This window comes from Haemaphysalis longicornis, unplaced genomic scaffold (assembly GCF_048455015.1).
Source record: "Haemaphysalis longicornis isolate Haplotype H1 unplaced genomic scaffold, Haemaphysalis longicornis Haplotype H1 scaffold_32, whole genome shotgun sequence".
NCBI lineage: Eukaryota > Metazoa > Arthropoda > Arachnida > Ixodida > Ixodidae > Haemaphysalis > Haemaphysalis longicornis.
Window position 1 is genome coordinate 216,254 of NW_027526343.1, and position 25,425 is coordinate 241,678.

At 46.2% G+C, this 25,425-nt stretch overlaps 1 protein-coding gene across 4 annotated transcripts; it reads right to left on the reverse strand.

Annotated features, from left to right (window-relative positions):
- Window positions 1–1,445: 1,445 nt before the first annotated feature.
- Window positions 1,446–25,017, reverse strand: LOC144177833 (cysteine/serine-rich nuclear protein 3-like). 4 transcript variants are annotated; one of them, XM_077705411.1, is made up of 5 exons: window positions 24,533–25,011; window positions 21,580–21,729; window positions 17,310–17,404; window positions 5,564–5,821; window positions 1,446–2,432 (listed from the first exon to the last, which is right to left on the reverse strand). In XM_077705411.1, the coding sequence occupies exons 1-5, from the start codon at window positions 24,723–24,725 to the stop codon at window positions 2,280–2,282; spliced, it is 849 nt and encodes a 282-aa protein (XP_077561537.1). In that variant the 5' UTR covers window positions 24,726–25,011; the 3' UTR covers window positions 1,446–2,279. The 4 variants fall into 4 exon arrangements, with proteins under 4 accessions (XP_077561537.1, XP_077561538.1, XP_077561536.1 ...); XM_077705412.1 differs by having other exon boundaries at window positions 5,598–5,821; window positions 21,580–21,753; window positions 24,533–24,992; XM_077705410.1 differs by having other exon boundaries at window positions 21,580–21,753; window positions 24,533–24,990.
- Window positions 25,018–25,425: the final 408 nt, after the last annotated feature.

A 25,425-nucleotide genomic window follows, 5' to 3' on the forward strand; every position in this document is an offset into this window, starting at 1 on the left:
ACTATAAATTTAAACAGAAAAATTTGTAGTTTAGTTCGTAGGCCATGAAACTTGAACGTGATGGCACGGGAATAGAACAGGTACCCACCAACCGCCCAGAAACCTGATGTTAAAAAAGCTGTGACGCGTGCAACTTCAGTTATTGCATCACAACACGGACAGACGAAAGCCAAGAAGGACACGCAGACACGCTGTAGCAGAGAACCCGGTCGATGTAATTCGTGTCCGAGGATAAAGGAACAAAAGCAAAGTAGGACACGCCAATGCGATGCAGCATTGAAGCAGAAAATACTTTCATGTCCTTCACCTTCAAAGCCCGTAATGGGGCTTACGTACTGCAAGGAACGATTGCAGTAATTTTTCACGGTTCAATGATATCAGTAAACCTATAAAATCGTGCCGGACGATTGCTGCTTTCTGAACAGGCCCAATTACTTTCTATTCTGTTACCTGTATAATCTTGGCTTTTGCAAATGTGCAGGGCAATCACTACCAAAGCAAAAGCAAAAGGACCATGGGCGGAGCACACATGGTCCTGAAACATGCAGAATTATTTGCACAAGCAATGTTCACGGACTTTCGTCGTTTATTTTCTAGGGCTCACATTCGCGAGTGGTATGAGATCAAAGCAACCTTAAGGGAAATAAGAAGCCTCCTTATAATCGGTTAAACTTCCCTTGTCTCACAAGTACAGACGTAAAGTAGTAAGCACTCTCTAAGCACGTCAAACGTTTGCCCTAAGAACGAAACAGCGAACTTTTTCCATCTCAAGAAACTAGTTTTATGTACGCAGAAAGGACAGAAGATGGGGTATGAGTTATTTTTTTCAAGTTATTCATTGTGCACCGAATTACATACGGGTTTGCCAAGAGCTGTCCACTGTACGGGCAACTCAATGTTGTTTTTGAGTTCACTTCGCTGACATTATTTCCATCGACGGTTTTCCGTCGACGCGTTTTCTGTCCACATAAAATACACGCAATATAGGTCAACTTATAGTGACCCACTAACTTCTGTCGAAAACGTAATGTAGGGTTATCACCTTCTAATACGTGGGGTAATTTTTGAATAATTTTTAAAGCCCTAGTTTTTATATTCATTCAACTCTTACGTTGGATGACAAAGTGAACTTCCAGAATTTTTGGCTTATGCATAGCCTCCTGTGTTTCCCATTATTAGCGAACTGTTTTCTTGAAAACTTGATAATACGATGTTTTCAATACTGGAAAGTGTATATCTTGTAAGATAAGTTTTTATTCACTCGCGACTGCAATTAAGAGTTGTTTGAGGTTGGGGCTATGTAGTAGCAACTGTAAAGCAGTGCCACGCACCGCCTGCGTTAGCACGTTAACTTTCTGCACGTGGTTTGACGTGCGTTCTAGTCGACGTCATAGTACGAAAAAAGAACATGTCTGTTCTGGCTACAAATCACGTGCAAAGTACCCTCCTGTCTTATCGTTTATTTCAGCACAATCAAATTGGTAAGAAAAGGAAGCGTAACTGGTTCAAAATGTCTTAGATAAATTGCATCACATTACAGAAGAGCAGCATTTTCCCCCTTCATAACGCCGAATCCACTATGCCGGGAATTTATTACTGTCGGTAGTAACAAAAGTGAAAACCCATGGGGCATCTGCCATTAAAGTAACCAGCGTTGAAAGGGAAGATTTGGCGTATTTACTGTATACGTACACAGGCTGTCCCACAGTTTTTAGGAAATATTCGCATTGTGAAATGTGTTTCTTGCCCCAAACAAGCATAACAGAATGTACAGGATTACATAAATCTATCGGCCAAGCCTGGTTGCCACTAATATTACAGAAAGTGCCTTGTGGTAGGCATATAAGTGTCGTTCATAGCCTTCCACTACATGTGTTGTAGAAAACCATTCTTAGGCCCGGCCATGCGACGCCTTAACGACCGGCTCAGGGGTCATAAAAACAACGTAAAAAACAATCAGGTCGTTAGCTGGCGGTACCCTACGAGAGATGTGGCTTCAGTCCTCTGTCGAATAGAGGTATACTTGTGGCCAATCACAAAAGACAACTGCCGCACAAAACAAGCCCAGACGATTGAAAATACGGAGGCCGATATCCAGAATATTTGCAGCCAGCAGTATGGAAAAAAATCTCGACTTTCTGCATCGAATATTATGAGATCATGATCGGATACAGTTAGTATGTTAGTCAAACGCAATGCACGTAGGGAGCCTATTTAAATGGACTTGTAAGGCAGCTAGACAAGTTGGTCCTTCTGTCTTCCTGCTTGTCTTGTCAGTGCTATGCGTCTTGCTTGTGTCCTACTTCGAGTGCGAGCCGTGTCAGCGTCTGCTCCCGGTGCTGGCGAACTTTTTCCGAGTCGAACTTGTGACGACCGAATGAATTGCCGCAAAATTTGCGGGTGCATCTGCAGGGAAAAGATGGTTCGTTGACCTGAAAAAAACGAAGTAATATTTCAGCATGCTATTAAAGGAGCCATGAAGACGAAATGAAAGGTTGGTTCATTCGAGAGGCTGTCTTTTTAGAGTAACACTGAAACCACTATCACTAAAATAAGCTGTATAGTGAGGAATATATAGAACAGGCATGCAACACTCAGTCTAGGTTTCCGCACGGAACTCATGACGTATCATGGGGAGCTCGTTGCGATTGGCTCAGGCCGGCAAAATTCAACACGAAATAACTCCGCCGCGAAAAGCTACGAAGACGTGGGAAAACAACGGGGTGAGCACTGACTTCCACATGAATTTATTATGAAGAAACATGAACTCAAAAACAACAAAATTAACGCCAGAACGACAGAAATAAATAGAAGACGACAGCCAAAAACAGAGCTATATAAACCACGAAAAACACCATGACCCCAAAAAGCGTTCAAGCGCTTGGCGCAATCGATGAAGAAACCCGGTTATGTTGCATCCGATGTACACCACGTGTTAGGAAGAAAATCATTCTCTTTGTAGCAATCTGATATACGCCATGCTCACATTCGTGATTCTCGATACCATTCGAAATATCTGCCAAAAGTTATCAGGTTGTTTTATTTGCTGGTTAGACAGCCAGATGATTTGGGGAGACAGTTTTCAACGTATGGGGAATGGAAGGCGGCTGCGTCAGCTCACCTTGCATTGGTAATGATTAACCAGCGCAAACTAAACGGGACAAGAGAGGAGTACACAACACAAGCGCTCGTGTTGTGTACTCCTCTCTCGTGCCGTTAATTTTCGCTTCTTAATCATTGTGAATGTATACCAACCAGCACAGTTTTCGACTTTGTTGCACCTTGCATTGGCTTGGTAACTTGAGAAACGGCAATTTTCCGGAATACATGAATTTGGGCACGCGAACAATGGTTGTCAAAAGTGGTGGCTCTTGTATATATTCTTTTTTTCGGTTATGAATAGGCTTCAGTGTTTAGGGCGCTCTTCGCGCCTTTTGTGTGTCGAATATTTCCTGCATTTGTCCTCTGTAAGTTTGCACGCTCTTCCTTCGAGTATGACACACGCTGCTGTTGATGACAAATAGCTCAAGATATGCAAGTTGGCTCAACGTAATGCCATCAAAAGCGGTAACGCCACTTGTTATAAAATTGACAACTAAACCTTCGTACGGCAATACAAAGAGCTGTAGATACATTGCGTTAAGGTAACAAAACTTTTGCACGAAGAAATTTAGGATACCACCCGTATGAGAGCCGAGATGTCTTTTGTCGAAAAGTGTAAACGTTCATTGTAGGGGTCTAAATTTTAATTGTTTTCAAAGTAACGTTGCAATCACGATAGAGTCCCCAGTTGTTCTAGCAGGCCCTCAAAAGAGTTGGTTGGCGTGCATAGCCTGGTGGTGAATTTTGAACTCAGTGCACGGAACATTTCGGGTTTCACTGAAACACAGCATGCATGGTAGGCTTTGAAAAACCATCTATTGCCAGTAGGTACTAGCGGTTTTGTAAACCATTTGTAGTACCAAACAGGACATCAACCCACACCACATCGCTAGCGAAGTCTTTTCGAATTTGACCATGTTTCGTCTCCCCATCACATGTCCCATTAAGTTCTCGACCACCAAATAATGTGGCTGCGCATCTGCTAACTTCGCTGCAAATGCCATCGAAAGACGACAGTCATCTGTCACCGCTGCCTCGTAAATTTCTCTCTGCTCTACCGCGCCAACCTGCCACCCCTTTTTCCACCCGTCTCAGTAAGTTTCATTTGACTGGAACCTTTCGTTACTTTAGGAATTCTTACAATGCCACCGCATGCACTTGACGCAAGGACGAGCGCTTTTGGTATTTTTGGGTGACAACACTACCTTCAATGCGTATTGTTTTCGTTTCTCAAAAATAAAGCAGCCCGGTACATTTAATTAACACATTATTGAACCAAACATTGTAATACCACTCATGTATTGACGTTTTTCCTCTAATATGACGAATGCTTTCTTTTTGCTGTTTGCTGAACAATCTTTACAAGCGTGTAGTGTGCTTTTAGATCTCCGGGTTTGGACACGTATAGCCGAAATGAACACCTCCATCAAGAAGTCTCCCAACTTTGGCCGCATGGCTGAATTGAGGGCTAGACTGGTACACCTACCGAGACATCAAAATCTTCTGGTTTGAGTAGTCCAAAAAAGTCTACAGTCCTTAAAAATGCTTTCTTGCTCAGTTGCCTGCCTGCCGTAATTAGAAAGGCTTGGCTTACACACTTGAACGTTTGTTCCCTAGGGAGTTGTCAACGCCGTCTCGGCTGGCATCACCTTCTGCGCACTACATCACCCTTTCCTTCGCTCGCTCTGTGTTTCCGAATCCACAGAGCAAATTTTTTCCAACATGCACCTATTACTGCCCGCGCAAACTAATTTTTCTTTAAAAGGCCAGGATTTCTTTTCGTAGGTATATAACACGTCCGGGTTTACGAAGGCGCCAGATTCAAACAATATTCCACCATTTCAGCTCAGCATTCTTCTGACCTCACTCCGGCTTTTTACATCACTCTCGCCTTAGTACATTTTCAGGCTGACTGATTGATTAATTATCGCCTTTAACGCACCTACGCTACACAGGTGGTGAGGCGCGCCATAGTGGAGGGTTCCGGATTAATTGTGGACACCTGGGGATCTGTACGTGCGCTGAAATCTCGAACACACCGGCGAATTCGGCTTTCGCCTCCATCGGAAAAGTTTCTGCCGTGGTGCGGAATAACATACGCGCCTTTGTGCTCAGCAGAACAACGTCTTAGTCACTGCACCACCGCGGGGTGACTATTTCGGACGAAGTATTAATCCGGTCACCCCCCCCCCCATAGCGTAATGCTTGTCACGGCTGTGGAACTTCCCCTATGAAACGGAATGTTAGCGCAGTATGAATGAAGCCCGAAAGTATCTTTCCCTGCTGCAGCAATGCACCACGCTTTTCTCTGAGAGGAGAAGTACCATAACAACGTCGAAGGGGCACGCATCTATCTACGGACATACTTGTCGTTTGAGCCACGGCCGCGCAATTCACACTTTGACACCTGCATGCAAGGAAATGCTTCCCATCTTACGTATACACGGTGCAATTGGCTTACTTGGCAGGGAATCCCTGACCTACAGCACGAGCACCTATTCGTGATGCAGCGACGCACACAGGAACATCCGCAATGCAGGCGAGACTGTTGTATTTTGGAGAGTGTTTCCTCCTCGCAGAAGTCAATAGCCGCAACTCCATTGGCTCTCAGTAGGGCACCACGAAGCTTGGGCGGCACAGGCTGGATCGGACTTGCTGGTTCTTCCTCCCAGTCAGTGAGGCTCATCTCGGTAAACTCTGGACCGCTTCGTACACCTTTCTGTAGACGAATAAAATTATTCATGTTAACAAACAATGTTGCAATGGTTAAACACCTCATCATAACACCACTTACTTTAAGCGGAGTTCTCACTGCACGTCTCAAATGTCTGCCAGAGGGAAAGAAAACTTGAAGCGTGTAGAAAGTACAGCTGGTTTTGTTTTCTTTCAAAAATGATGCTTTGCCGAAATTGCCCTATGTACATGCTCTTTTGTAAGACTATCAGTGGAGGCAAGTAAAGAACATCCGCATAAGGATACGCACGGTGTATCTGACAAACGTACCACCTTATATTGATATCCGTAAAAAACTTGGTTGTGCTATGAATGCGCTTGGTTGGTTGGGACGTACTCGTCAATTGCACTGATTTGCATAATTGTGCTGTAATACAATGGTCATCGTTGGTTTCGGAGGGCGGAAGTTATTTTATGTCGAATGACTCTGTGGAGCTAAATAACCTTGTTCCCTCTACAAAACGACAGTTCATATTAGTTCAATCTGCCATGCGGGCGGGAACTGCCGTCAACCGACAGCCGATATTTGCCATCAGTGCCACCTTCGAAACCCTGTTGCAAATAACCAGTTCTCCCCCATCTGTACCCTCTGCGGTGGTCTTCACCTCTACGAATGCCCGCGATGCACCAAGCGCTACGTACAACCCATAATCTGCATCAAAGCTGGTTATGAGAAGCCAAAAGCGGTGATCGGGGAGCCAGTGCGAGGTCCCTATCTGCCACGAGGCCGACGCCCAGAAGGACCCGCCACCGTTATTGCCGGACGGCGTAGCAGATCCAGCAACAGAAGTCCTAAATCTGAGAAGGCTTCGATACTTTACCCAACCCTAAACACAACACCAGTAATCTGAGCGCATCGGGTGTCTCAAACAGCTTTGATCATGACCACTCCTCCCAAACTTACACCCCAAGTCAAACACGCCGTGCCAGGAGTCAGGACTGCCCATAACTCCTACAGTTCGTTTGACAACAAACAAAACAGTTATATCATCTTTCCAATCACGTTTTGAGGAATTCTAACCCTCTTATCAGATTACACTAATATCCAATACGCGGCAAACAAGCCAGACTGTGGAAGAGCCACCAGTATTTTCCAACGTCTTGATTCTTGGAATTTCATCCGATTTTCGTGCCCTAACCGGAACTTTTATTTAAAAAAATTCATAATCTCAGGTAAGGCAACCATCTTTGGCAGGACGTAATCCAAACGGGCACCTAGGCTTCCGTTGAAAGGTAAGAGGCCACTGCGGCTACGACGCCAGTTTTCACCTCTCAGGGCCTAACTCAATTTTACCGGACCCATAAAAATTTTTGAACCCACACGCGGCGCTCAGAAAAAGCACGAACTCATACCCAACAATTGCCCAAGACCCGAATGCGTTAATTTTTTTCCAACGAGCATATTGCACACTGCCAATTTTCCAAAAAATTACGTTCCCTGCAATATACACTCCTGCAAAGCGTACACAACCCAGTCGTACCAGTCGTCTACGCCCCTTTCTCCACTGAGGTATGGCAGACACCTGTAATCGACTGCAGGACCAGAGTATCCTGTTCACATAGGCAAAGGCGGCTAGGGCAACACATGGATTCCGGACTACGGTTCCACTCGCACATTCGAGGTGATTAAAATGCCTTCTGTCTGTCTCTTTCTCTCTCTCTCTCTCTCTCTGAAGAAAAAAAGCCATATCGAAGAAACACTATTGCAAAGCTAAAGTTATAGAGGTAGCTGGCTTTGGGCAAACCCAACTATTTCTGCTTCTGCAAAGGATATAGCCTTTGCGCCCTCACACGTGAGTTAGTAACTAACTTGAACGTTTTCGTTATGTGCACCCAAGCCAATGTGAACACATGTCAGCAGTCTCATTGCCTGCGCTGCGTCGGCGCGTTAGAACCGATGCTAAATCAATGAATCAATCGTTCTATGCACCCCTCCTCTCGTTTCGTACTCGTGTTCATCCTTCTGCGTCTTGCCGCTACCTGCATACACGTGATTGGCAGCTACCCGGGCACGTGTTCGGGACGAGGCCTTTGGGCTTTCGCGTTTCAGATTTACGCGTGTTCTGTAATAAGTGACAGGCGTTTGCTCCGCCAAGATTAGTCAAGGAGTGGCTTTCTTAGTAGAACGAGTGAATTGAAAATTATCTTGGAATCTCCATTGTCCGGAAAGGGCTGCTATAGTTGCGTTATTTTGTAGTCAACATTCAGTAGCCCCAAACTAAAAATATCGCTGCCTGCCTTGAACAAACGCAACCGCAGCAATTACCAAGTAGCACGTTTCTTTCATTTTTTTCAACCAGGATAACATTGAAGAACTACACACGTCTTCTCTGGTGAAGCTCATTCGATGCGACCAATCTGCGGGGAGGGAAGCGCTTTCTTAAATCACTGCCTCGATCTAAAATCATGCTCATATTTCGAGAACGGAAACTCCGCTGGGACGTTTGTGATGCAACGTGATGCAACGGAAACTCCGCTGGGACGTTTGTGATGCACTGACGCCGCCGGTCAACAACCCCTCTCCTGTCTCCGCCGTCTGCCCCCCCCCACCCCCTCCGCACGCCGACCCACCCGTATTTCCGTCCCCTATGTTAAAGGAACGAGTGAAACATTATCCCGCATTCTTCGCAAGGAAGGCATTGTCGTCTCCCACAAGCCAGTGTCAACTCTTGGACGGCTCATACCTCGACCTAAAGAGCGGCCGCCAAAAGAAAAATCACAAGGGGTCGTCTACAAGATTGCTTGCGCACAATGCCCCGCTAGTTATGTTGGGGAGACCATGAACTTCCCGGAACGCCTCCGCCAACACAAAAACGACGTTCGCAAGTCCGACACTCAGCGCAGTGCATTTGCCGAGCACTGCGAAAAAGCTGACCACCGGATTAACTTTGACGGCGCGCAGGTGATTGGCAACGAAACGAATTGCTCGCAAAGATTACTGCTTGAGTCATGGCACATACAAGATAACCGGCAGGGCCTGAACAGATCCCTCGGAGCCCTTCCCACCATCTACGCCCACGGCCTCCGACGCGCAAGGGAAAGAATCCAGTAAAGAAAAAAAAAGAAAAAGAAGACACCTATATAACCGCTGCTTCTTGTCGTACATAGTCACCCCTGATGAAGGAGCCGAGTTGACTCCGAAACGTTGGGACCGCTTTGAATAAACGCCCTTGGTTGGTGTATTTGCCTCTTAACGTGTAGCAATTACGTTATTTTCCTATTAACGGTAATATTTATCGGTCCCTTGAGTATCTCAAGTGAATTGAAAACGAAAGCAAGCGTATATTAAACACTTCACTGGTGCATCGTGGTATCGGTGCCATCACGTGCAGTAGTCGTGCGGCATGCTACCGGGTAATTCTTGTTTGATACTGATAAGGTACAGAATTAGCTATGTAGGGACGGCATTTGGCTTCTGATCCGGTTAACCGGGTTCAAATTCCATTCGAACCCAAGTCTGCTTTATGTATATTTTATTTACTTATTTTCTATTTTAATTCCGTCTATTCCCCATTTTTACATGCATAAAAATGCAAGGACAGAAACAGAAAAGTACCTTGACGGGGTTTCTGCCCCACAATTAGGAGCGGATACTTACAGAGACAGAGTCCACATACATTTTCCTAACATACGTTTAACATACACACTAAACTTTTTTACACCCTTGTTGGCAAAAACGACGTAGCACAAGTGGAAAAATGGTGTTTTGAGCCTATTACACCCTCTTTCTTGAATCTAAGCACCCTTTTTCTAGCTCTACACCCTTTTTGTGTGAAAAAAGGGTGTTGATCAACTTCAACACATTTGGTTTTTCTTGGGGTGTGGGAAAGGGTGTGGGAAAGGTGTACAGCTGTTCATTTAAAAAGGCCATGCATGCATGTATAATTGCACTTTAAAGAACAACACATCCCCTCATCCCCTCGTCCACTCCTGAAAAATGCGTCGCGGAAAGCGACAGAGAAAAGAGCCAAGCAACCGATCACCCGATTCATGGGGCCGAACACAAGCCACTGCCACGAGCGCTTGGAGCGAGCTATGCCCGTGGCCCGGGCCGTGCGAGCCACCTCTTTACTATCATCAACATACTACCCTCACCGCCAAGATGCGAAGGCCGAGCAGGAGGAAGCAACTAGTAGGCGGTAGGCGACCAAAGTAGATGCGCTCATCTCGTATTGGAAAAACGCATGGCCGACGGCAGCATTACAAAGTTCGGGAGTAGCACGGCGACGGAAATGCAGGAAAGAAGGGAAGGAAAGTATTCGTAGAGCTGATATTAGTGTGAACATCTCGCCCGCTCCCTGAGTTCGATCACGCAGTCGAGGATGTTCAAGTACAAGAATCAGGACACAACCTTCATCAGAATGCAGGCTATCTCTAATCACCACACGTGTAAGGGCTCTAAAATGATGGCGTTCGCGAGTCAGATGGGGGTATGACGTTGTTGAATTCCGAATCAGCTGGCACCAACAGCATCACCCTCATAGGGCGGATGTACTTTCGCTGGACCACGCTTCAATCGACGTAGTAGAGCTCCGGTTGTCGCTGGTTCAGTGTGTTCACCTCAGAAAGGCTCAAGTCACGACAGTGTTCCACCGAGACTGACAGCAGTTAGTTGCTTCGAACAGTTCGAGTGGTCTGGAAAGCTCCGCTGTTCTAAAGGGCGTACAATATGTTGATGTTCCCAGGCTTGAAGGACACTTCTCCAGTGCACTTTGTGGCAGACTTCGTTCAACGGAAAAACGCAGTTCTTGAGCTCCAAACTGTGGAAGCCCAAGGCAGAAGAAACGTCAAGATCACTACGATGCAGTCCACCGTGCACTCGCTCATCAATCGTAGACCAATGTAGTCCAGTCGGCCGAGGATGAGGTGCTGCGTCTCAGCCATCCAGAGCACTAGACACCGCAGGAGCAGACCACTCACCATAATCTTGTGCAACTTGCTGCGGCGAGCTTCCTTCCCGGCTGCGGATTCCTCTTCCCCGTACTCATTTAGAAGGTTGTTGTGGGTGATGGTGTGGTTGCACTGGTCGGTAAGCAGGGTAGCCTGGTCGTCGCCGGCATGCTGATGCCCGGGACCTCAATCGCCACCCTGGTCGCCTCCCCACCCGCCGTAGCCGCAGGGATCAGAGGGAAATGCTCCCTGCCGGGGAAGCTGTCTTCAATTGACGAACCACGTTGTGGGCCCCTGGCAGGCCCGCGTGTAGCGCCACAGCTTGTAACTGCTCACAGGTCGTTGTCGTGAGCTGTACTTATCGAGATGGTGAGTCACGCCACCGTGCTACCGGCATGACGATCGTATCAGCAGATGCGATAGCCGTCAGGATCTTTTCAGGTGGCCGCGAAGCGGAGTCATTGAAGCTGCCTGGTTGCCGTTCATGATTTTGCCGTAACCAGGTTCACTTGGTGATTCCCGTGAACCGATTCGAAGAGCCGGCGCACGGATCGGAGGCGGAGAATCCTGGACGGGACAGCGCCAGCAGAGAAGCCAGCGCCGGGAGGAGAACGGCCACCGGCGTGCAAGTGGGAATGGCTCCCTCTCGCGACGAGCTGCAGGGCAACCTTCACGAGCTGCAGCGACGTCCGAACCGCCGGAGAGCCTCAAGCTTGGCCGCTCCGTGTCAGCCGCATCATTGTACTTCGTTGTCACGAGGTCCTTGGAAAGCCCGGTGACCTGGCCTTCCCCGACGACGACGCAGTCGTCACTAGGCGGGCTGCTGGGTGTATACAATCGTCCCTCAAGGGAATCTGTCGCGAGCTCCACCAGTTTTTCCGGGCGATGACAATCCTCGCCAGCTGTGCGGACGTCTAGGTCGCAGACGAGCGGCCCACACGCAGAGTGCACATTAGTAACATTGCCGACCTCCATGGCTCTCTTGCTGTAACCGGGGAGCGCCGCGGTCTCGCTGTGCCGGATTACGGTGAAATCAGGGCTCGGCGCTGCGGTACTCCGAGCAGCAACAAGGGATGCAACCATGGATGGTCTGGCGAAGGAGACGTGAGAACGGATCAAGGTGACCTTTTCGTCGTATTCAAAGCTGGTGAAGAAGTCAGCTTCCAACTCGTCTAAATCGATGATTTCCTGGACGCGCTTGCTAACCTTCATTTCCTCGTACTTGGTATTGACGGCGAGCAGGTACGAGCGGATCTGCTGGATCGGTGAGTCAGGATCCTGTAGTAGTGATTCAATTGCCGCTACGCCCCTTGCGACACCTTGCCTCACGAAGTCACTGCAGCGGCGTAGCTCCTCCATGACAGACGGTGGCAAAGCCAGGCGACCGGGTGGTTCCGGCACGAGCGCGAACGGCGAGCAGCTTTCGAGGACGAGGCGTCTCAAATCAGCTGAATCCAAAGGAATCCCTATCCTAGCGTACCTTCGCGTCTGCGCCGTGTCAAGTCGGGTCTGCTCGTGCCTCGATATCCCGGGTTTGACGGCACCAGCTGATGGCGGATCAGCAGGGAACGCAGTAACCAGACGTCCGCTTCTCGTGGGGGTCATGGAACACTCTCTGAGCGAGGCACTGGGCGTAGCTTCGTCTCTCCACCAAGAGATATCGGCCCCTGCCTGTGCTCATCTTATACTTTATTTTCTACAAAATGATCAAAAGCAAAAATAATTGTTCGTCTGCATTGATAGCTCGTTTCCATATACAGTGTGACCCATGCCCTAAGTTTGGCGTTGACATGTGAAATATAAATTTGAACGTTTAAAATAAAAACGACTATAGTTGTGTGGCAAAAGGGGTGTTGACCGACTGCAGCACACTTGGCTTTCTGCAGGGTGTTGAGACGGTGTGAAATAGGTGTTCAGTTCCAAAAAAACAACAGAGGAGCTTGGTGTCAACCTAGTTTCTTCCGGTGTTGCAAAGTTCCGCTACGTTTTCTAGGTTTGCGATATTCTTGCTAAGCTAGAATAAGCTCTGAGGAGTGAGGCCAAGTTTAACCGGATTTTACACGGCTGTTCCAGTGTTTCCCCCCCCCCCCCACACTGAGAACGGACACAAGGGGAAACAAGCTAGGTCGACCCCCATCTACGCTGTTTCTCCAGCCTTGCACTACCATTATAAGCTGCGCCATTTTTTTTTTGCAATTTATAGACCCAAAAGACTAGTACCCTTCAAATCGTATAGTAAGAGGTGTGCATACGCTTGCGCCTTTTTTGATCACACTCGAACAGGCTCCAAAGGACGCTTGACTGTTATAATACCTAATCCTTGATAGTGCACCCGTTACCCGGGGTGCAGTTCTTTTTCTCTGTGTTTTTTATAACGTCACCGAAACTAGCTCAAGCTTGAATAACCTAACTGGCAATACATGATGCCAATTTATATTGTGTGAAACATCGTGAGGTACAGAACATACTCCGCTTGTAGAAAGTGTTCTGTCCACCCGTGAATACAGATTGAGTACGTGGGACCGCTGGCGATCTTCTCTCTCAGCGTGCCACCAGTTTTGCTTATCCAGGTTTAGCTTGGTTTCGTCGGTTTCAACAACGTGCTCTGCACTCTCGGCAATCCACCGGTATCAGCTACGAACGTGGCATCTTGGCAAGACGTACCAACGCCCGAATGTCTGCCTATCAGCCACTTCGCTGGAGGTGTGATGTCACCAGGGCCACCGGGTATAAAAACGCTGCGTCTTGCGTCTTCACTGGGCATGGCCGACCGCTGAAAAACTTGGCTCTAAGCATTCCACCCGTTTTGCTTGCCCAGGTTGGCCATGATTCTTCATGTCGAAGTGATGACGTGCTCCTAGCGGTTCTGCCGTGCCCTCAGCACTGCCTTTTCATTGCGTACGAGTGTTTCTATGTATGAAATATATTGTTTTGTGGAGATGTTGAGGCAACCCTGGTCCAGATATGGAGAAATCTTTAGACATGATTATAAAATCCCAGGAGTCTATGCAGAATGATATATCCGACATGAACGCCTTGCAATGCAAGCTTTATGCTGCGCTTTGCAGTCTAATAGCTAGACTAGAACAGATTGAAAAATGTGTAACCGGTTTTGAAACTTCCCTGACGCCTATAGCACCAATCGAACAACACTTGCAGTCGCTCTATAAGTCTGTTAGCTCGCAACAGCAAAAAGTACTGAATCTGGAAGATTATAGCCGGCGGTCAAATGTGGTTGTTTTGGGTGTACCGGAGGCTAAATTAGAAACTGAAGATGAACTGAACAACAAGGTTGTCGGCAACATCTTTGATCAAGAACTTGGCGTGAAGGTTGCATCCGTTGAGCGTGTCCACAGACTTGCAAAACGTATCAAGGACAGCGGTAGCAGGTAAAATGAAAGCGGTAGAGGTGAACGAAAAACTCCACTAGTAATGTTGTACTTCCAAGACTTCAATGAGAAGATGGCTGTTATCAGTAATGTTAAGAAACTGGAAGGCTCGAAAATTTACGTTCATAACGATTATTACAAAGCAACTCTCCGCAAGCAAAAACTGCTTTTGGAATCGGCGCGCAAGGATAAGGATGAAGGTCTAGATCCGCAACTTTATGGGTGATAAACTTAACATAAATGACGAAACATACGTTTGAGATGATTGAACAAGTGGACGAGTTAAGCTCATTTCGTCCCCCACGCAGTCGCAGTCGAAGTGACATGATCCCAGCAGTAGTTCTTGTCGCATTAGGCTCATTGTGTTGATAATGTATGCCCAAAGTGTTGTCAATAATGCCGAATCCGTGGAAATTGCATTATTGCGCAGAACCCCGAAATAGCAGTAATACCTGAGACTTGGTTAAACAGCGATGTAACTGACGACTGCGTCTTTCCTTTATCGTATTCTATTTTCACACGTGACCGTCGGTCACTAGTTGGGGGGGTGGCTGTTTTGTTAAAGAATAATGAAAGCTGTGGTTTAAATCAGATAGAAGAACACGAAAGCCTGCTTCTCAAAATAACCTTTTCTGGTTTCCCTTTTACCCTATGTGTGCTGCACAGGCCGCCCAGTTATGATTCTTGTTACTTGCGAAAGGTTCAAGGTCATGTTTTGTTTTCGTAAAACCAGGCTTATCCTTGTTGGCGATATTGATTGCGCCGGTGCTGCATAACGCTGATATTCTATCTGACATTATGTTAACATATATTTTAAATCAGGTTGTTTTCGAGCCCACCATAACTTGCGGTGCAGCTAGGTCGTACTCGAATTCGTGTTGTTAGAACGCTATTTTTCTGATTATTCATTAGGTGTAAGTGCTGAGATTTATGAACACGAGGTTGCAGTTTCCAATGTTTTTCCAGAAGTTAAAAAAAGTTCTGTTGGAGTTAAACATGAATATGTCAAAGACTAGTCCAGGGCGAGAGACTAGTCTGTTTTGGATTACCTTGACATAGCTTACGAAAACTTTCAACGATCTCCGGCATTTATGAGAAATGTTTAAAGAGCATTGCGAATTTTGTCTAAAATATTTTATACCTGATAAGAATTAATGAACAAAAAGGGTCAATCCATTCGTTAACCGGGAAATTATTTACTTAAAACGGCGAATTAAACGTATAAAGAAAACTCGCAGTCCCGATTGTGATGTCTTAAATACGTTAGTACCCGCCGCGGTGGATCAGCGGCTAAGGCATTGCGCTGCTGAGCAAGAGGTCGCGGGTTCGATTCCCGGCCGCGGCGGCCGCTTTTCTGATGGAGGCGAAAACCAAAAACGCCTGTGTGTACGAGATTTCGGCGCTCTTTAAATATCCCCAGGTGGCCCAAATTAATTCGGAGACCTTCACTACGGCGCGCCTCATCACCTGCGTTGCGTCGGCGCGCTAAACCCTACAATCAATCAATTAAATACGTTAGTGTCCGAACTTTCCAGAAGCGTACAACCCGCAAAAAAACGGTATTTTTGCGAAAGTTTGCCGCAGTTCATTTTAAACGACCCAGGAAAGTTGTGAAATCCCATCCGTGGTTGGTGATACTGTGAATATTGGAATGTAGCAGATAATATCATGGATTATACGGAAGTGCAGTCTGCTTCCGACCAACATCGGTTAGATAGGGCTTTATGTGACATTTCTTCTCGGTGCGACGACAAATGTGGCATAATAGTCAGCACTAGAAAAACAATTATTTTGGGTATAACCAAAAGAGGAACACTAACTTTTAGGTAGAAAATTAAAAACGCCGTAATAAAGCAGGTAAGTAAGTTTAAATACATAGGTAAGTTCGAATACATTGAACTCTAGATTAGATTGGAACGACCACTTTCGGCATGTAACTTCTTCGTCCATAAATATGGGGTCTATTATGGCATAAGCTTCAAGGTACACCTAAAAATGTTAAGCTTTTAGCGTACCATTCCATAATTAGGCCTAAACTGGAGTATGCAACGGTTGTTTGGGACCCGTACACGAACAAAAACATTAATGAATTGGAGAAGGTTCACAGGAGGGCTTTCGGTTTATTTGTATTAAATATAAAATAACGGATTCTCCGTCATGTATCATGGCACTGAACAAAATCCAATCGCTACACATTAGACGCCAAATTGTCCGCTAAGCTTTTCTAGAATCTTTAATTATGGGTAACACTGGGTTATCACCCACTCCATTCATTAGTCAGTTAGTCATGAGGAAAACACGACACACACATAGCAATAGTTTATCCCCATACTTTGAACAAACGAATACTGTTAGTTTCCACACTTTCATGCATGGTAGACGACTGGAACAAATTGCCAGAAAACATTTTTTTTCAAATTTCAGGAAACCCTACACGAACATTTTACAAACTTTCAATTACTAACGTTTAGGATTTTCGTGACGCTTCTCTAAGTTCTACTTGATTACCACGTCTTCCAGTTTTACTTGGATTGGAGACCCTGTTATTCCTGCACGGAAATATAAATTTCACCGTTGCCTGTTTATGTCGCACGTCTCCAAGCGAATTCTGAGTTGATGTTACTCCATTTCTTGTTGGATTGTATAGCATTGCATTGTGTGTGCGTGTACGATTTTCTGCCCGTCCCCTTTGCACCATGTGCTTGGTCTGCAGTATTACGTAAATAAATAAATAAATAAAAATGGCAGCATCTCTCCGTGGATGATGGGGAAGGTGCGAAGTACCGGGACTAGAAACGCCATCCAAGAGTCGCCCCCAGTGACACCCTACTTGCGCCCCGACCGTCATACGATTTGAGTCGTGAGTTGCACCTTGATTATTCCCTAAATGAAACTACAACTCACGGCTGAAATCGAATCTCGCTGGATTTTTGCTTGATGGGGGTGTGCGCACGGATGGACGCGGACGGACATTAGGAGGTCCTAAGGTACTCCGCACCTAAAATAAAATACCTCCAAAGTAGGAGGTCTGTTACACCCTTTTTCTCAGTTGGCGGCCTTTTCGTATGCCCTTTTTTCTTGCACCCTTTTCTAAAAACATTATCGTTAAACGCCATGCAAGCTAACACGGCAAGCATTAACTAAAAAGCACGTTGTGCAACCAATTGAGAAAGCATACGAGGAATAAAAACGTACCTTTTGTTGATGAATCCCCAGGTGGAGCCGCCGCTTCTCAACCTCGTGATCGTCTACGCTCAGAGTTTTCCGCGACGTGTGCACGCTACCCATGCCTGCAAAGACACACCTACGGGTTACCGAACAATACCACCTATTCGACGAATATGTCTGCTAAGAAAATGTTTGGTAGAAAATCACGCAACATTATAGACTGGAGAGGACGGCACTACCTCCTGCGGATCAGCAGCTAAGTAGAAAAGAGGAGATTTACTGGAGGCGTTTGCAGACGGGAGTTTTCCAGAAGCCAGTCCTATATAGTAAGTGGCATCCCAAAGTCGTCGATCCAAGATGTAAGAAATGTAAGGGTCGAGCGGACCTCGTCCACATGGTGTGGACTTGTCCTTCGTACAAGAAACCGAACCGAAACGTAGCACCCTGGGAGGCACTACTCCTCAGCCGAACCTCCGAAACCCAGCGCAAGATCATCGGTCTCGCCCTAGAAGCCGCCAAGTCCCAAGGGATACCGGCCGACTGATGGGGGGAGGGAGTACCTAACGCTCCCTTTTTGACTGGTGTGTAATAAAGTTTTCACTCACTGACTGACTGGTAGAAAATTACTGTCTCTCTTCTCCCGATTGCCGTCTATCCCATAAATTGGTTTCACAAAAATTAGTACTCTTCCTTATATCATTGAATGAAACGGAAACTATCGTTTGTACGTAACTGCATTTATGCACAGGTGCTGCAGCGTGTTTTCACGAGAAATTGGCCAGGCGTGTCCGGTTGACATGTTTATTTTGACAACAATTTCATATATGTAGCTGTTTGGGCACACAGGAAAACACATCTGAAGTCAGTTTGTGTGAAGAAAAATTTTCCCTTCCTTGAAAAAATTCTCAAACCGGCTCGGGTCAGTGGCATATGGAGCGGCGCACAGAAAATTTGAAACTTCTATCGCTATAAAACAAAAACTACTGCAGCTATCACTCTATTTATTTTTACGTAAAGCCTTTCTATACTCTATAATGATTTGACGCATTCATCTTGGGCTCGCAAGCGAATTCCTGTTAATAAAAATTCCCAAATTGAAAACAAAAGTTTGAAAATTTCTCAAATGTGTGGTCTTTTTTCTCTGCATCTTAAGAAGCAAGGCAGTTCAACCTTTTTGCGTTATTCTCCATCCTTGCTGAATCCTTGTGCTCAATTTAATTTAGGTGGTCAAGATGGTTTAATTTGAAAAATGTACTGTACTGCAGATACGTAAGGCTTTTTAAAGATAGGCCACCTGCCACGTTTTTCAAATGTTAACAAATTGAAGCTGCGGTTGAAGCTGCAGCAACAAAGCGCCAAATATGGCTTTGTTCGCAGTATTGCGGTAACATACTCAAGTAGTTTATAAGGAGCTTATGACCGCAATGCAGGGCGACAAATGGAAGTTACAAAGAGAAAATCAGTAAATAAACATTTCTGTGAGTGCGCTTTCCTATGTTGACATCGTCATATATGTGAATGTTCCGAACAGGACAATGGCGTACCCCAGCTTCAAATGATTGCGCGGGAGCGAGGGCAACACTAGGCTGAGACGACAGTGGGTGTGGCCTTTTCGTTCGCTCGTCGCTTCTGGGCGTAGTTCTCACGACAGTGGCTGCCTTTCCTTGACGCCACTCTTTGTTTCTTTGTCTCACATCATCCGGCTGACATGCCCAGCATACATTCGCGGCCATTTTATTTATTTCTTTCGTTATTTCTTTCTTTATTTATTTCTTTCTTTATTTCTTTCTTTCTTTATTTCTTTCTTTATTTCTTTCTTTATTTCTTTCTTTATTTCTTTCTTTATTTCTTTCTTTCTTTCTTTATTTATTTCTTTCTTTCTTCCTTTCTTTCTTCCTTTCTTTCTTCCTTTCTTTCTTTCTTCCTTTATTTATTTATTTATTTATTTATTTATTTATTTATTTATTTCTCGTTCTTTCTCTTTCTTTCTCTTTCTTTCTCTTCCTTTCTTTCTTTCTTTCGTTGTTTCTTTGTTTGTTTCTTTGTTTGTTTCTTTGTTTGTTTGTTTGTTTGTTTGTTTGTTTGTTTGTTTGTTTGTTTGTTTGTTTGTTTGTTTGTTTGTTTGTTTGTTTGTTTGTTTGTTTGTTTGTTTGTTTGTTTACAGATACTGCTGGTTAAAACTTTGGCCCAAGCAGGAGGGGCTGTACAAGACATAGGAATGAGACGATTACGGAGGAGACCATTAGCAATAAATCTAATAGAAACCTTTCATGGTACCCTGCATCTTATACACGTATATTTCAAGAGCAACACGACAAAACACATTCACTTGGGAAATGATGACACTATAACGCTTCTGCACAATATTTTGCTTTTAAAACATCAAGAGGGAAAGAACTCTAGTCTGTAACAGTCCTGGGGAGAGAGCTATTTTTTAAGGCATCTGTTCGAGCGGAAATAGGTGCCAGAAAGAATTGATGACTGTGCCTTGTACCCTAGTTACGCGTGGTTTAACGCAGCCAAGGAGAGGTATTTTTATTTTGCCTGACAAGGAATCATTAAGAAATATCAGCCCACCGACGTCCGCGATCATCTGTCGTTTGGATGATATTTCCTTTCACCAGAAGACATGGTGAGTCATGCCTAGTGTATTTCCCGTGAATAAATTGAACGGCTTTTCTCTGCATCTCTCTAAATGAGAAATGTCTTTTTGGTTAATGGACCCCAAACCACTGAAGCATATTCTAATTTCGTTCGAACACATGCATTGTACGCCTTTAGTTTAGTGTTTGCTGGAGCATTTTTGAGCTTCCGGCTTAGATACCAGAGCTTACGAAGAGGCGATATACATATATGGAATTTTTTCTGCGCGATGTTTTGCAGTTAGCCAAGATCTCCCCGTTCTTAGGGACCCTCCTTTCGAGCATGGGTGTACCGGACGCTGAAGGATCGCTCTGGGGCAATTATGCTGGCGCTTGTTCACATGCTCTTCTTCCCCATCGGTGGCAGCAGAATTCGTATACGAAACAAAATGCACCCCGGTGCCTTCAGGCATAAAGTTTTATACTCACATATACTAGATGAAAATCTGGCACTACAATCGCGGGCCGTTGTGCGCGCCGCCAACACCGCTAGCGACGTTCCTAGCCGACTTGGCTTGGCTAGCCACAGGGCTTTTTTGTCTTGAAGCAAAAAACAACAAAATAGGACAACGTAAGCTACACTGGCCGCGGTTGAGCAGTTTCCAGTGGACCTTGAAGGGCCCTTCTGCGCAAGCGCCAGGTAGCATTGGATTGAATTTGATTGGATTGTATTGAATTGGCTTGGCTTGGCTTAGATTGGATTGGATTTGGATTGGGTTAATTGTATCCAATCCAATTCGAGTACGGGCGTGTAGAGAATTGGGTCTGCACATTCGCCGGTCTGCGCATTCCAGGGGAGTGACGTCATAGCCGCGGCAGGCGCACCGGCGCCGGCGCGTGCCCAGTTGTGCGCCTCCCTTGCGCAGTAGCCAAGTCGGACGCTGCGCCGGAGCCGCTTGATAGCCGTTTCGCGTGGCTCCTGGAGAGCCGTGCTGCGCATGCGCGAGGAGCAGTGACTGGACTGGACCGGACCGGACCGAACCGGGTTGGATTGGGTTGGATTGAATTGGATTGAATTTGATTGGACTAGATTGGATTGGAAATCCTTTAAGTAGCAGTAAGCATGATAATCAGGTAATCCAAGACAACCAGGAAACCTAAGAATAACCAGCTGAACCTTAGCTCACGCTACGTACATTCTGGCATACCCGAGCAAAGCCACTGCTAACTTTTTTTCTTGTTCATTTTGCATGGAGCGTCCAAATAATCCCTGACAAATCTTTTCGGAGCTTCAACTTCATATTAACAAAACAAGTTTTATTAACGGTCCACATTGATATCGTTACGTGTTTTTTTTTTCATCCAGAAGAAACCTTTCAGCCTGTTCATTAGGCATGCCAAGGACAAGCGCAACGTGTCTGCCTGGCACATGACGAAACGCTTGCTGAAGCGGGGCTCGCTTACACAGTGGCGCCAGATTTCTCTCTAGCATATATAAGTATGAAACTCGATGTTTCAAATGCCCTACATTCACGGACACCAGTGCGCCGTGTGGTGGCTACGCGAGAAACCGAGGATTCTCCTCCTGTCCAAATGGAACGGCGCATTCGGCTACGGAACAGCAGCCAGCTGTAGCTTCTCGAAAGGTCACGAGAAAGGCACACAAGGCTTCGCTTTAAAACATCCGAAAAACTAAATTTGAACCGTGTACGTACCGAGGGGTGCTCCACCTTCGGTAGGCACGGAGGTACGGCTTAGCGTCCGGTCGAATAAGTATGTGGTGACGTCCCCGAACGAGACCGTCTTCTTGTGGCGGCATGCCTTGCTCGCCTCTGCACTCTTGATATCACCCGCAGGGCCAGTTTCTTCAGGAGGCAGTCGGAGAAGCTCTGATAAATCAATGTTGTGTTCTCATTTTTATATTGTTTACTTCCAGACATAAGCTCGAGCACGAACGGGAAATAAAAGCATGGAAAATGACACGGGAAACGGCATTGGCACTGGCCGCCATTTCTTCTAGGATGTTTAGTACTATGTACACTGTGCCGACCACCGAGTAGACGAAATACGGCGGTGTTACACCAGCCATTTAAGTTGGTGGTACCTGCGAAAATGATCACAGGAACTCATTTCCCATGTTGCCCGGTCCCGGCCCGTATGGACGCGTGCGCTGCCTCTTTTTTTTAAGGCAGCGAGCACGTGCTTTAAGACCAGCGGTTGCCTAGGAAACTGAAAATGACGGGGTTCCGGTCTCCACACCCAGCGTTTGTGCGTTCAAAATTCAGTTACCCGTGAACCTAGAGTCCACCTTTGCGCCGTTAGCAAAAAAAAAAACTTACTTTACTTTAGCCCTACTCACGCATAATATGAGCAGACACTAAAATACGTAGTTACCTTGGCTTTCAAATAGTGCAGCACATCCTCGCGAGGAGCCGGGTATGCGCTGTAAGTAAATTAGGAGAGTTCGTGCCAAACATTGGTGTGGAAAGACCAACGTTCTCTCTTAAAGAAAAGGTGATGGTACTTACTAACGCCACACTAACCAGTAACTTGTCAGAGTATCCACTAGGTACTTAGTGCTTTTGCAAACCGGCCATGCATAACCTAGTAAAAAAGACACAAGTGGCTGCGTGGATCGCCGAGCTTGCAGCACGACATAGACACGTTAAACACGTCCATGTCTCATTTATGAAGCAAATAAATTGAGCAAGAAAACCAACGCGGTGCATGAGGAAAACGAGTATACCTTCGCTACCATAGAAATACATCTGCTCTCGCTTTTATAACCAGCAGCGGAAAGTCATTTGATAGAGTCGGTGGGCTTGTCGCAAAAACCAAACATGTTAGCGATAATTTTGGAATTATGCATGATAATATGAGCACATATAAGTCAGCGTATGGATTTGCAAAAACGTTTTAATTGCGACGTGGAGTTGTTAAAGTACGGTAATTATTATATTCAATATTTCATGGAATTGTGTTACTATCAGTGAATGTTAGTATCAAACAAGCAGCAATTACTAAGTGCACGATCTAGACTAGTAACGCTAGGCATTTTTCTTAAGAGTGTTCTGTGCATGAGCACTTTGATTTGGGCCACCGCCTCGTTGGGCGTCCCTTCACGCTTTCGTTTACAACTTCGCCACTGCGTAAGGTGAAAACAGCACACATCATTAAATAACTTTTTTTAAATTCCGTGCCATGATCCTGAGAAGCAGGGTGTCACAGTACAAGCGACACTGCTCCGTCATCTTGTCTTGGCAGCGAAGTTTGATAACGGCAGCACAAGCTGGCACCAAACGCGCCTGAGTCCCGTATCAAAGTGCTCACACGCCGAACAATACGCTTTCCTATCACGTTTGGACACAAACTCCCTTAATTTATTCCTACTGCGCATACGCGTGTTACACCAAAAGCGCATTAAGTTTATCGACTCAGTAGGACGTGAACTTGCACAATTCTAACTGGTGCTGTCCACAATTACCGCATTTTTTAGGGCCCCTCCCCGGGTCCGGTGGTATTCACGGTGGTAGGTTCTTCTTTCTCACCTGTTTCTCCTACCGCCCTAAACGCTGCTCCATCCTAGTTTTATTCTTATTCTCATTTTTGGTAAACAGACCTTCGTGTTTTTTTTTTCTGTTTGTTTCCTTGAAACCTTCCCTTTTATTAACGCGTTAGCGTTATTAGGCTCATTTTTCGATTCTCCCGTGGCTCCTAGCCGTCCGCTATCAGCCGTGCTCATCAGGCGTCCACGGAAATACGTCACCGCTGCCACCAGGAAGCTGCGACTGAGGCAGCGAGATTCGAGGGCTGCGCTGAACCTGTAATGGGGCGCTACGGCGACAGAAGTTTGGAAAGGAGGACAATGATACAATGTCGCCTGCGTAAGAAAGGACGCGCGTTTTCACCAGGTGCCGCGCCGGCGCGGTGAAGTTTGTTTATGCCCAGTCGGTGTAGCTCGGCAGGCACGGTCTCCAGCCGTGCCCGCAACTTACGTCATCACACCAAAGCTGGCTTCCACCACAAGACCAAAAATATACATTTCCAGTAATTTACGCCCCGATGCTACTCGTGGGCTACGAGTCATGTCGTACTGGAAGCCTCCGGAAGAATTTTGACCACTTTAGGAACTAAACGTTCACCGAAATCTCGACACAATGGCGTTTTTATTTTGTCCTCTTCTTTATGGTCGCGTCCTTTTTTCCTCTCCGGTTATACTTCGGTGGCAGAGGTAGGCGGCTGTGCCTGTTTACTGAATGATGAAGAGGATGTATATACTAAAGACTACGCGCTGCGCTGTTCCGGTTCAATGTATCTTGATAGCACATCGCACCGATAGATCGTAGCGACTTTGGGCTTTCACGTGCCGAATGCCAGTCGATTATGATGCACAGCGCAGATTTACCTGCTTTACGCAACTCTGAGTAGCAAGTCGGTCTCAGTCCGGGGCTTTCATTCCGCACTAGCACACTCTGTCACACTCTTTCTAGGCAACCTAATCATTCTTATTTCTCGCCAATGTGCATAGCACAACCAACATTTCTGGAAGACCACTTAAGCGTTGCGCTGAGAAAAAATGCGGGCGCTGAGTTTCCATCACGGCGGTATTTTACAATCTTGAAGACACAAAAAATGCAACCTAGGAAGGTGGCCTTCAGCATCACTCACTTGAACGTGGTATTTTCACCATGAAGTCGAAACCAGGTGCGTCCGTTTCTGTGGCGAGACCTGAGGTCTTCTCTAAGTTGCCGTTGACTTCGGATGTAGGGCAGACGTTGCGACACAGATGGCCAGGGTGATCGGTGTGCGGTTCAAGCTGCCACCCCAGGCGTGGCAGCGGCGTCACCAACACCGAAGCCATGGCCGCAGTGTAAATGCGACTAAATAAGTTGACTTCCAGGTGGCATTTGAATTCTTGTCTCTGTGGTTTGACGGACAGGGGATGGAATTCCTTGCCTCACCATTAAGCCATCGGGTTCGCCTGTCTGGCTCGAGTCTCTATGCCGATTTCGTTTGAAGAGGCGCATGCGCTGTGTTTTCGAGTGGTAGTTTGGCTTATCTTGGGCCTTTCGTGGTTGTTTGGCGTTCCAACAATTATCATCAAGTTAACGGTAGCCAACTGATGCGTTCGCTTGACCCCTCGTTCTGTTCGGTGCATTTTCTTGCACGGAATCCGCTTCTGCTCTGTGCACCCGTCGAAACTAGACCACAACGCTCTGGCTGTTAAAACTTCCATTTGCAAGCAGCAATAAATGACGCATGCTTGTTGGTCTCTTTATCCCTCTTCTTCTCCTTCAAATCAATGTTGAGGCGCATAGGTTTTTTGTTGTATCTTCATATATCCCACTTTATACAATTACCCAGTATTCCAAGTTCACGAAACCTCTACACCCCTTCCAGTCATGTGCTAGAACGTCAAGCCAGAACACTCCTGAGACTTCGGCTACCTTTGAAAAACGTGGGCGGACCGTGGAGCGAGCGGTAGGGGTACCGGTTTGGCGGTAATCGATATTAGACACTTCTAGTGGCGAGGGAGATACTAGTTTGTGAATGCTGTAACC